This window comes from Cheilinus undulatus, linkage group 16 (assembly GCF_018320785.1).
Source record: "Cheilinus undulatus linkage group 16, ASM1832078v1, whole genome shotgun sequence".
Taxonomy (NCBI): Eukaryota; Metazoa; Chordata; class Actinopteri; order Labriformes; family Labridae; genus Cheilinus; species Cheilinus undulatus.
The window spans coordinates 26,281,657-26,295,072 of record NC_054880.1 but is presented as its reverse complement, the minus strand read 5'-3'; the positions used below and the strand labels follow the sequence as shown (position 1 = coordinate 26,295,072).

General features: G+C 39.6%; 1 protein-coding gene across 1 annotated transcript; it reads right to left on the bottom strand.

The window, feature by feature from the left end:
* Positions 1–10,040: 10,040 nt before the first annotated feature.
* Positions 10,041–12,748, bottom strand: rpa3 (replication protein A3). Its single transcript, XM_041809690.1, has 4 exons — positions 12,590–12,748; positions 12,407–12,481; positions 10,366–10,477; positions 10,041–10,280 (listed from the first exon to the last, which is right to left on the bottom strand). The coding sequence occupies exons 1-4, from the start codon at positions 12,686–12,688 to the stop codon at positions 10,198–10,200; spliced, it is 369 nt and encodes a 122-aa protein (XP_041665624.1). The 5' UTR covers positions 12,689–12,748; the 3' UTR covers positions 10,041–10,197.
* Between the last annotated feature and the right edge of the window lie 668 nt (positions 12,749–13,416).

The window sequence follows — 13,416 nt, the reverse complement described above, 5'->3', positions numbered from 1 at the left end:
TGTTGTTACTCGTGCAGAATGTGCCTTGGCATCACTGAAGGTGATGTTACAGTGGAAAGCATGCTCCTGTCCCAACTTTTTTGGAACATGACGCAGGCATCAAACTCAAAGTATTTTTGTATTTCTATTAATAATCTGAACAGTCTGATCATTGAATATCTTGTCTTTGGGTTGTATTTAGTTCAATATAGCATAAAAAGGATTTTCAAATCGTATCCCTTTTTGTGTCACATATACAATGTCCCAACTTTTCTGGAATCCTGGTTTGTACAGTAGTCTATTAAATGGTGATCTGTATTAAAAATTAAGAAAGCCAAATGTGGGCATTACTAATACTGCTACGCTTCAAAAAAAGATACAAACTATAAATAAACTAACTGCAGTGCTCCTATTGGCTGTTTTTTAGTACCTGTACACGAGCAGGACTCCTGTTGGCTGTTTTTTTAGCACCTGTACACGAGCAGGACTCCTATTGGCTGTTTTTTTAGCACCTGTACACAAGCAGTGCCCCTATTGGCTGTACGATTGCAGCCTTCCAAGAGGCTGTGTGAATGCAGATCTATTGGCTGCATTAAATCAGCAAGTGTTTGGGAAGGGAAGAACTTTTCAAAAAATTCTTGGAAGGTGATTGGGCGAGTGTTCCGTCCGTCACATTCATTATAGGCCAATCAGAGCAACAAGACAAAATGAGGTCGTGGACATGCACGGCTACAGAAACATAGGCTCAGTAGTGAGTTGCAGTCATAGTTTACCAAGGATGAAGCTTGTTGTTGGATAAAACTCAGCCTAAAGTCTTGTTTAATGAAGACATGCTTTAGATAAAAATGGTCTGTAAATCTACATCCAAGCTAACCGATTCACTGACGGCCGTCATTACTACTAGCTTACAATATAACCAAACCCTGCATGTAACTATTGCTAACTCATGCTAAAGCAGGTCGGGAGTAGAGCTTAGCATTTATTGAGGAACTCCTTTAAACAATGTAAAACTGCAATAAAGCAAACAGTGAACAATGCATTAAAATAAACAGAAAATGAGGCAGTCAAAAACTATCATTGGCAAACTCAAAATGCTTAATCATACTGCTAGCTTACAGCTCTGCTAGCTAAAACTCTGCTAGCTAACATATTTACAGATGAAAATGTGAGGCACAGACCTAATCATGACCCTTTGTCTCTTTCTCTACCATAAAGCAAAAAAAGCACCACACTCACGAAAATTGGTGTCCATGACAACAACGTAAAAGCAAATCCTGCAGGAGGTGAAGCACTGCTGACTGCACTGGCAATTAACTATCACGGTCACTAGTCTCTTTTCAAGCAGCCAGCCTCGTAGTTCATGGCTAACGTATTGCTAATCTGCAAGTATGCATTACTGTATCTAATCATTGTGGGTGTGCACAGTAAGATACAGCCTTAACCATTCTTTCAGCTTATTAGCATAGTTTTGGTCTGAATTATAGGGAAAAAATATGAGGCATGCTGTCCATGAAATCTTCCTGAGTTATTTGTTTATGTGTTCACCTGAACATTCCTGGAGGGCAGGAGGGTCTCAGAGGCAGGACATAAATTATTAAGAATGATGCAGATTTGGCAGACTGCCTTTACAGCAATATTAAGTGTATTTTGACATTAAAAATTATATCATATTAAATATTATCCTCTATTCTATCTTTTGTTGATGTCAAAATTGTCTCATGAAAGTTCAAGTTCCTGATGGTGACTTTATCGGCGTTTCATAATTTACTTGATTTACTGGTATTATTTCACCTTGCTGCAGCATGTTTTTGTACAACATGCTGACTCAGGAAACCACTTCTGCAGAATGCTTTTGACTTGCACTATAAAACTGAGATATGATCCGTGTTAAGATTACTGCAACAAGAAGGAAAAGGTCAAAACTACTAAACTAGCTGACACTAAAAATGACACACGCGGCGAGGACGACAGAACACGGAGGAAGAAGTTGGACAGCGGCAGGGGCTTGGCTGAAATATGGTCCGTTCAGGATGGGGGGGGAAGAAATATTTAGGATGTTTGAACACTAATCTTTATTGAATCGTATGCTGAGTGGCAACCTGAGATGTGGGAAACTTCCATTAGCTGCTCCCATAATTCACACAGACAGGCTGCGATGAGGCCTCATGCCTGATTCTGAACATAAATCATGAAAATGTCTGGCATGAGCTGCTGCTCCCTGGGTGAAAAGTTACCAATCATTCCATAAGAATCAGCCGGAAGCTCCAGAAAACATTCCTTCATACAAACTTTCCTTACACTTTCCTGGTAAAGCTCCAGACTGACCATAATCATACAGAACGTCTCATTTACAAGTCTGACTCTAATATTGATTTATGAGGACTTTTGGAGCTTCATTAACAGACAGAACATCAAAAAATTATCAGTAAATTATTTTAAAACCTCTATTTTTTTTTAGCTGGAGCATTAAACACTTTTCCCCCCAAAATTGTGCTCCTCTTTCACAAGGTCACTGCACCTTCATTGGTGTGATGGTTCAATTTGATTTAATTTGATCATACATTTGATCACTCTTATTATGATGATTATGATAGACCGTTGGTTCTCAAATGGTGGGCCGCAAAGCCATTTTCAGTGCGTCACCTGGAAAAAATGTGTCAAAATGTCTAAGTTGTGCATTTCTCTTTGAAATATTTGGTTAAAGGTGTGGTGAGTCCTAACAGTAAACCAGCAGAAAACCATTGCAGACAATATTAAAATCTTAAATTTTAAAAACGTAGGAGACCACAGACCGAAGGGAAGGTTCAAATGCTTTTTCACCTTGTAATCCTCCGAAGGCACACTCTAAACAACTCTAACAGACCATAAGACCACACACTTGCTGTTTGTAGCAATGATTTCAAAGTTTGAAATCATTAATTTATTTCATAATTTTGATAAAATAGATTTGTGCACTGTCTTTGGATTAGACTCCATCATTATGACTTCATGTGCTTAAAGGGGCAGAGAGGCCAATGGCAGGAATAGGATGCCCCCCCTATGGAGTCTAGACACTGGTGATAGTGTTGATGAGGGATGCAGGATCAGATGAGGAGTGGACTTCTAAGAAACTGGATCGAGACACCCATGAGGTGGTTTGGAGGAGGACACCGAGGTATGCAGAATGAGATGAAAAGAGGAACCTTTAAGGATCTTGGAGGTAGCTGGGGTGGAGTAGGGTGGTAGTGCCCACACTGAAACGAGAGGCTGACTGAAAGACAGGACACAGATTTAAAATTTGGCAGGTGCATGATGATTGGTTAAACAAGGTTGTGGCAGAATCTGATTGCTTTAGTACTGAAGAGATTGAACTCCGACAATAAGCAGATGGAGAAAGGGAATGAAAAAGGGGAATGATATGAATGAGTGATGACTAATGAAAGATCATCTAAATGACTTAAATGGATGCAAAAAACCCCCGCAACAAATCAAACATGTTCAGGAAAAGATAACAAAAGAGAAGTTTTGGAGACTGTTAATAAACATGATTAACGCAGCATTAAATCCTTTTTCTTTTTTAATGTGCAGCAATTTCAGACAAAAAAATTACATTGTGTTAAATGGCCTTGAGTGGTTGTGAGGAGATGATGGTTACCCGTCCAAACTGGATGAAAACATCCCACACCACCTCTGTATGCAGTCAGCACTATCAAACTGTTTTCAGTGCACACTGAGGTGCAGTCACAAAGAGCATTAATTTACCACCTGGTATCTGAATGCTCAAAATGAATGTTAATGCACTGTACAAACAGGGCCAGAGGTGCACACGGACACAGCACTGAAACCTCACCGGCTCCACTGATAGCGTCTCACCTCTGTTACAAAGCCAGCACAGAAGGGGATCATGTTGTAACACCGTAACGCCTCCATGGCACTCATTTTGTGGGTGAAACATGCCTGGAGTGAAAATGTCATGCTTTGAATCTGGAGTGTGAATAAGCTATTTGTATCATAAAACAGTAAAAATGTGTCATAAAGCTTTTAAAATCTAAAACATGAGGCCTAATCACAGTGATCTGTATTTGTGTTTCTGCACGCCCGCCCTGGCTGCTGCCTGCGGGTGTATGGGAAGAGACCGGTGCTGATGTTTGCTGTGGCACACTGTCTGCAGACAGCTCTGTGTAAAACAACACAGCCAGGCGGCAACAACATCAATACCAGACTGGCAGTTTACAGGGCGCTTCCTGCCGCAGGTCAACATATTTTCACTAGACCAACGGGCTTTAAACAGCACACGGCTGCACGCCCAGACACTTCTGGACACAAGCTGAGCCGAGGACTGTGGAACACTAACAGAACCACAGCTCCCACATGTACACAGTAATCCAGAAATTAATAAAGGATTTCACTCTGATACTTGTGGAGACAGACTGACAGACAGAGCTCAAGTCGTCTGTCAGAAACAGGGCCGGACGACGATTATCCTAGGGGGAAGGGGTGGGAAAAATGGAGAGGGCACCAGGTGCATGCGTACAAATGCTGTTAAGGACTTTTTGAAACATTATCTTTCATTCTTATTTAAAGCAAAAATGTTGATTCTTTGTAACCTTGCAAAGCAGATGGATGCGCCTGTTTCCGTGTTTCTCACTGGCAAATCCATCTTAAAAAGCTCCTGTCTGAACCGTTTGGGTCTGGTTAGAAAGGGGCTGAACTGTTAAAATAAATAAAATGTGACTAAATCTGAAAACCATTTTAATCCAAAGACTTAAACCGAAACTAAATTTAAGAATAGCTGCCAAAATTAACATTGATATAAGTATATAAGTATTTTATCATAATTTTAGGTAATATGTACAGATCTAATTTTAATCTGCAAAGTTGCATGATGCCATCTGTGCTTTGTTGTCAATCATGACAAGATTTAAGACAATTCAGATCTTAGGGGTTGTTTAGACTGTATTTTGCATAAACCATGCATTTCGTAACCTTGCAAAGCAGATGGATACGCCTGTTTCTCACTGGCGAATCCACCTTGCAAAGCTCCCGTCTGAACTATTTAGCCCCGGTTAGAAAGTGACAGGACCAATCAGCGACGGGCGCGGCGGAGTCGTGACGTGAGCAAGCAGCAACAAGAAACCGGTGCAATTATGGGGGAAGAGAGTAGTGTGGATGCTGCTAAAGCGCCAGTTTTATCAGAAATTGACGACATTTCATTGTTAAAAGAAGAACAAAGAACAGCAGTGAGTTGTTTTCTATTGAAAAAGGCCAAAAGTCGTGTACTGACATGTCTACAGTCATGCCCAAACTTTTTCAGATTGGGGCTGTACAACCCAACTAAAAAAATGATGAAATATCCCTTTAAGGATCCCTTAAGCTTTATTTAGGAAACAATCATTCCAGTATACTCATCGTTGATGTCAGGTCAGGGTGTCAAACTAGACAACACCATTGGGTCATAATCTGGCTAAATTCTGATCTGGCTTTGAGTGAATGTGTATTGAGTCAGCCCTTTTTGCTTTTGTTTGCAAGAAAACATCCCCCATTGCAGCCTGTTTCATGACTTCAGGCTGAAAAAATCTGCTGAAGCAGCTTGGAATCATTTGATTATTTAGTTCCCACCATATTTTACAAAAAGGCAAAGTTTTAAAAATAGCCACCCTGTGTCAATCTTTATGAAAAGCAGCTACTGTATGAAAGCCTACTGTCACATCCTGCTGTGTAGCGCTTACAGTAGGAGCTCACAGGCATGAAGACATCTTAAACCTACTTGATCATTCGTGAAAGCCCCCTGTGGTACTTTAGACTGACAACTTCACACGACCAGTCCAAACGCCGCTCCTCGCCACGCTGAGAGGCCCGGAAAGGTGAGTGATGGATGTGTGGAGGGTTGTTTCAAACATGTTAGCTCACATTGCATCACAACGAGCTGCATTCAGGGGCAACTTCAGGATAAAACATAAGAGTGTCCATCCTGGTATGCAGAATGTGAACTTCTCACCTGTGCAGGTATGGTAATGGTTAAAACACGGTGAGTTTTACAAGATCCACAGCTCGGTGCAGCAGTTACTCTGGTCATTTCAGGGTTAACTATCTGTGTAGAATGGCATCATAAACATGCAGACCTCCAAAGAAAGTAAAAGAGCCCTCTGACGCACCACCTGAAGACAGAAACGTACGTTGTCATGACTGATGAGGATTTAAACTATGTGAAACAGAAACAGACATATAGAGATAAAGTACCAGGATGATGGATTTTGAAGGTAATTATTTAAGTTAAATGCTTTAAAGTGGACCCACCAACAAGATCAAGAGGATAATTTTTATGTGACACTTTGAGGAGAGTCAGTCTGTAAAACCAGTAATGAAACGTGTCTCGCTCCGCCTATAGAGCTCCAAATTCCCTCAAAGAATTTCACTTTATGGTTTTACTTTCCCTTTAAGAAATATATCATGAGAGTGTCCAAAATGCATAGGTAAAACAATAAAGGAAGATTTTAGAATCATACCCCCCTTATTGAAGAACTAACATTATTATTATACATACTATACTATATCTCATTACACTACAGTACTATAACAGCTTCCACTCTTCTTTGAAGGCTTTCCACAAGCATTTGGAGTATTTCTGTGGGGATTTGTGCCCCTTCATTCTGTAGAGCATTCATGAGGCAATGCAGTGATGTTGGACGAGATGGCCTGGCTCACAATCTCCACTCCAGTTCATCTAAAGGTGCTCGATGAGGTTAAGGTTAGGATTGTGTGTGGGCCAGTTAAGTTCTTCTACACCAACCATGTCTTTACAGTCCTTACTTGGTTCAGTGGGGCACAGTCATGTTGGCATAGAAAAGGGCCTTCCCCAAACTGTTGCCATAAAGTTGGAAGCATAGCATTGTCTAAAAAGTCTTGGTGTGCTGAAGAATTAAGATTATCTTCTAATGGAGATAAGGGGCCTAGCCTAAACACTGAAAAACAGACCCATACCATTATCCCTCCTCCACCAAACTTCACAGTTGGCACAATGTGGTCAGGCAGGTAACATTCTCCTGGCATCTGCCAAATCATACATCTGACTGCCAAGCACAAAGGCAGAATTTCTAGCTCCACAGTCCAGTGTCTGTGTGCTTTACACTGCTCCATTCAACGCTTGGTATTAGACTTGTTGATGTGAGGCCCGCGTGCAGCTGCTCGGCCAAGGAAACCCTTTCCATGTAGCCCCTGCCACGCACTCTTCAGATCTGGAATCAGCAGAGCGTTGGCAACTTTATGCACCATGCTCCTCCCGCTCTGTGGCGTGATCTTCTGCTTCATGTCTGAGTTGCTGTTGTTCCTGAACGCTTCCACTTTCTGATAATAACACTTAGAGTTGACTGTGGAATATCCAGCAGGGAAGGAATTTCTTAAACCATCTTATTGCAAAGGTGGCATCCATCACAGTGCCACCTTTGAAGTCACTGAGCTCCTCAGAAGACTGCAATCAAACTGTTTTTCTTAAAAGGTTGATATCTTATGAACTTCTGTCTTCTACAGGAGCATAAATCACTGTTTCACCCTCAGGTAGCTCATGGTCATACTAACTTGTATACCTCTGACAATATGGCTAATAATCAAATCCGCTATGGAGAAAATGAATGGGATTTTTACCTCCATAACCACATTGTTGAGCCCTATTCAGGCATGAACTCATGCATTGGCTTCATTTTTCACCACTGGAGGTTGTTGATTGCTGTGCAGTCAAAATCAGAGCCATGTCACCCTTGTTGTTTTCGCATTGGTGCAGCACTAAACACTCATACTTAACTAGAGCATGTTTTCGTGTCTGTTGGTCCATGGATGGGAAATATGGGATTTCAGCCCAGCATTAAGAGTGAGAACAACCTCTTTTTCCAGCAAAAATAAGTATTTATTGTCTTGATTGTAACATTCAATTGTACTCATGCTTTACTTTTTTAAAGTTTTTGGGTTAAATCAAACTTTAAGACTCTTAGAGCAGAGTAAACTTTAGAGAAACTGAATGAATGAATGTTTGTGTAGATAATGAAGCTGTTCCCTTGACAGTAAGAGACATGGAGTGATAGTGTGAGTGTAGGCAGGTGGAGCAGATGCTGCTACGTTAACAGTAATGTCCCAACTTGCTGAGACATGGCAGCTGCCTTCCTCCAGGCTACATCCCCTCCTCAGCCCCTGCCTGCCCCTCATCAGAGCCTCAGTGACCGAATAAACCCTGCTCTTTAACAGCTTTGACACTGTCAACACGCCCCCTCAGTAATGATATACTCATCTGAACATCTCTCGTTGAAAAGAGACGTCTTACTGACATCACTTCCTCCTGATTACGCTGTCATTGATCTGAAGAGCCTGGCATTTATCACTGTTCAAACAGGACCCTTTCAAATTGAAATCCTGTTGACATAAACTTTACCTCAAGGCTTTAGGGAACACACTACATGTCTGCAGTGCTGTGAAAAAGCATGTGCCCCTTATATGAGTTCTTTTCTTGGCACATTTGTCTCTCTTAGAGGTTTCAGATCATCAAAGAAATGTTGATATAAAACAAAGATAACCCAAGTAAATACAGAAGGTTATTTCTGTCCAAAATGTTGTTTGCAGTCACGTGCACCTATGACACATAATGCCAGATAGGGTGCAGAAAGGAAAGAACAGTTAGTACATTAAAGCTCAAAATGGACCTTTATGCTGCAATTATCTTCAGACAATTTCTAAATACACTGAGAACAATACCTACGTGATTTTTACCTACAGTTCAACCCATTTATCTGGCATGGAGGCGATCAAAATCACAAATTACTCAGTCCTGCAGGCCTCCTAGCGTCTAGCATCATCTATTCAGATGAAAAGAGACAAGACTTGAGAAGTCTTGCACTGAGCTAAGAGGCTAGCTGAGCCCTTTAACAGCTTTTCTCCCTTGTTTTGTTATGAATATACTCTCAATGGAAACAGTGATGTACTATAAAGAAAAGAGTGGCTAGCCCCAATTTCCTTTCCTCCATTTTTCAGCTCTAATTTAATTCACATTTAAACTGGTTCCAAATGAAGAGTTGTTTGGGATTTAAAAGATCAGCTCCTGTTACTGAGCTGAGCCAATGATCTACATCTCTTAAACAGACTGATTCCCTGTCACAATGAGCGAGTCTGGACAGACATCAGCTGTGGAAATGCAGGTAAGATCAGGGTTTAATATGTTAAACCAAACTGGACTGCTTTGTGGAAACTGACTGTACACCAATGGTGACTCCATTTGTCCAGGATTTAAGAGGCTTAATCCAGATTTGCTGCTGTTTCTGTGAGCTTCTTCTTCTTTTTTTTTTTTGCTTTAACATGTCACTACACATGGATTGACAGTCACATACAGCACAAAACGTGGGAATATTATCACTTCTCTGTGCAATAACACTTCTTGTCCCATCTAGTTGTTGTGCATGGCAGCATCTACAAAGAACCTACATTAACATTTGTTTGAAGATCTGAAACCTTCGGCCATTTTCAGTTTGTTAGCAGAGAGCCAAAACCTCCTTGTTTTGACTTTTGGTTTGAATATTTTTACCAAATAAAAATGCTTTCTAGAACAGTATTTCCTCCAAAAAAATACACAAGTAAACCCAAAAAAAGTAAAAAGGGGACAAATATACCTGTCATTTGGGTAAATGTAATTACCAAAGAAGCTACTTTCATCCCTTAAAAACAGACTGGATTACATGCAGTCCTTTAAAAACAGTACCAACAGCCCTACATTCATGATGCAACTTCACATTCTCAATAAAAACAATCACACTCAGGTCCAGCTGTTGTCATCAGTGATGTGAATCTGTCACAGCAATGATACTGAGTACATCTCTTTTTGTGTAATATTGCTTATTTAACATCTTGACTTGATAACCATGAAATAGCTTCCTTTGTTTTATGCTTAAGGGGCGGTATCAGCGTGTGTGATTATCAACAATAAAACATCTGTACGTAGATAACCCTTTCTGACCCTAATCTCAACAGATTGAGCTGCCGTTAAGATTACATGTCAATTTTTTCAAAAAAAAAACCAACAAAACAAAACAAAGAAAGCTTTACACTTCATTTTAAACTAGCTTTGATTTTATTGACAAAAACTTACAAGATATAACAGATTATCTTTTGTACACATCTAATCCAATAAGAGCATATGAAAAACAAATTCAGGACATTTAAACTGAGGAGATTTAGTAAACAAACATTTTGACATGCTGAGCTTCATCCACTGGCAGCCACTGCAAACGGGTAGTGCTGAGGGAAATCATGGATGACCTTTAGAGCTTCATTGTACAGCTCTAAATCTGAGGGGTGGATACAGAAAACATCAGTTTATTCCCTTTAGATAGAAGATGCTGTATTTATGTCTAACTACTGAAAGACACATACCAAAAGCGATGCCTTTGTCCTCTCGCAGCATGTTGTATGTTGAAGCCATGATCACACCTTTGTTGGACACCATGCCAATGACCTCCACAACTCCGGTCAGCTCCTCTTCAAGCTGTGGAAATGAATCAAACCTGACATTAAAGAAACTTTTACTTCCCTTAGATTCAATCCTAAACTTTAACAGCTGCATTTATTTCCATACAAGCTTAAAAAAGCTAGCCAGTCAGACTTTAATATCCTTGATCTGAAAAATCATACATACATTTTTACATGTTGTTTTATACAACATATAAAACAGGCATATGGTAATGAATGTTTATCTAGGAATGATTAATTAATTCCCTTTCTTCCACCATTTTTTTCCAGGTATCTTAGTGTTGTTCTTGTTTGTATTTGTATATATTGTAAAATTCAAATTTTAAATTGCACTGGTGTGTAGTGCAGTGGATTCAAACTTGTTTTGCCCATGGCACACCTTGAAATTCAAGTTATTAATTTTCCATTAAGGTTAACAAGAGGAAGGAGAACTGAGTGGGGTTTAGCTTATATTCATTACTAAATGTACGCTTGTGGTAGCTACTTCAACAGCCAAGCTTTGTCTTGTGGATTTATGAATGTACTGTTATGCTTCCAAATATTTATATAAACATTTTCTATCAGCTGAGGATCTGCACGGACCACAGTGATCATCATCAAGACATAACCAATAAAAATATGGCACTTTTCAGCTGAAATTAAGCTAATTGCTGCTTACTCCCTACTGTCACCATTATGAGCTTTCTGCCACTCAGTGGGGTGGAACTGTTGTGACCCACGCCACATGCATATAAACCAGTCTGTTCACATCTGTTTTTGCACCTCTACTAGCTGTGATACAACTGCTGATCTCTGGACCTACAGTAATAATACAAAAAGCTCAGACCCACGCCCTCCAAGTCGCTCAGCTCACCTCCTCTGGTCATTTGTTGTTTTTAATTGAAGAGTCTTTTCAATCAAACTAGTACTTTACAAGTTTTAGTCCACCTATATTTTCTTTACCAAGAGAATAATAACTAAATAAGGGAGAAAAGCTGGTAAAAAGTGGTGCCAACCCTGCTGATCTGGTGTAGAAGTCTAACATTCTATCTATTGTGTAATTCTTTATTATTCAACATTATGACATATTACCGTTTTATAGAAAAAAATGGATTTATAGGTTTGAATATCACACTAATGTGTCTGCTAGGGCCAACTAATTTAAAAATATATACTGAAATGCCATTATTTTTACTTCTGCTGTGATTTCAATGCTTTTTAGTATTTAAGAGTGACAATATTTACCTCCTTGTCTTTTTAATTACAAACGTATTATACATGATTAACAAAAAAGTATAAAATGTTTGATGAGTATGATTTTATTCTATAGTCTGCGTATGATGTACACAAGAGCATATTTAAACTAAATTGGTTCTTGAAATGTTGCTGTGACGCACATTTCACCTAAAGGAGACATTGCACCTTCTGCAATTTGAAAACTGCAGTAGCTCATATTATGCATCCATAAAATTCTAATTCTATATTAAAAATTATAATCGTCTCTTTAAGGATACTGGGTGGCTTAGCATTGCAGGTGTTAAAATAACTATACATGCTTGCTTACACAAATACCTCATTTATCCATTCCATTTGTTTTTAACTTGGGTGCTTCGGTGGCACTGATTTAAAAGTTTTTTTTAATCATAATTAAGGACATGAGTAACTGTATGACGAATCACTGTTGCAACTTATAATCGCCGCCATACACATTAATCACAGCAATGGCGCCCCCTGGTGTCTGACAGAGCGAACACGCTGTGGTGGAAGAGTGGCATTAATGATTAGTGACATCAGGACAGCTGAACCCATTGTTTATGTTTCTGTAAATAAAGATTTGACATCTTTAAACTAAAACGTTTAAATAGAAGAGCTTTGAGCTGACTACGTCTACTTACAAAAGAGCAGTGTTGCACTAAATCTGAAACCTTCAGCTGAAAGGCCTGAGAGTAATATAAACGACACTCACTGGTTCGTTCAGCTCAACCGTTGCGATCGATCGGTCTCCATCTGACAAAGTGAACGTCCTTCCTGTTGGGTGTACCTGGGCAGAAACACTTCACATTAACTAATGAAACTGAGAAGCTAACTTCGTCGTGTTTGTTAACGTAAATAAACACTTTTACACATCCTTTCGATAAACATCTCTGACCTTTTCCACTCTTCCTACGAAACAGACGGGTTTGTTGATGTTCTGTGACAGCATGGAACAGTTAATTCTCGGTTTGGGGACGTCCAGGATTCCTGCCATCTTCACGGTTTGGTGTTTTCGCGTTTGTGGACACAGTACAACGCAACAGCGCGCGGGAAAAGGCAAGGTTCACTGTTTTAAATTGTAAGACAGTCCGCGCGGGCGGATTGTCTACCTTCACGTTCAAGCGGTCCAAGGATTGTAATAACGGCAAATCGATGAGTAAAAATCGAACGCCTCAGACTCCTTCTACGCCATATCCGCTGTGCTCTGTACATATAATTCCCCCAAATTATTAAGTAGTTCCGTTTAAATGTTCCTACGGCGTAATTTACTTGGAAATACTATTTTCAGTTCTAAAAAAGACAGATTTTGTGGCGTAGATGGCCCAGCGTGGCTGTCTCCTATTACATCCACTGTCCTAGTCAAAAGATAAAGTCATATAAAGCCCAAAAATATATTTCTAAACAACGTTTGGAACATATTTCTTTGGTTTCAGTTTTTATGGTTGTTTTCTCTCTTGGGTTTTCTGCGTAAAGAATAATCAAAAAGCAAAGCTCTATTAATAGACAACTCATAGTGCTTGTCCACGTAGTATTAGAAAACCAGATGAATAAGTATTTAAAATAAGTTTTAACACTATGCCAAAGATTAATTATAATTATGTTATCAGAACAAGAACCAGCTTTATTGGCCAAATATGCATAGGCAACAAGGAATTTGACTCTGGTTAGTTTTGCTCTCAGTATACAGGAATCAAACATTAAATGCAAGAATAAATTTTAAAA

Coding starts and splice junctions, on each gene's coding strand:
- rpa3 (XM_041809690.1), bottom strand. CDS start 12,688: ATGGCAGGAATCCTGGACGTCCCCAAACCGAGAATTAACTGTTCCATG. Junction 12,482..12,589: donor TCGTAGGAAGAGTGGAAAAG/GTCAGAGATGTT, acceptor GTTTCTGCCCAG/GTACACCCAACAGGAAGGAC. Junction 10,281..10,365: donor GGACAAAGGCATCGCTTTTG/GTATGTGTCTTT, acceptor TCCACCCCTCAG/ATTTAGAGCTGTACAATGAA.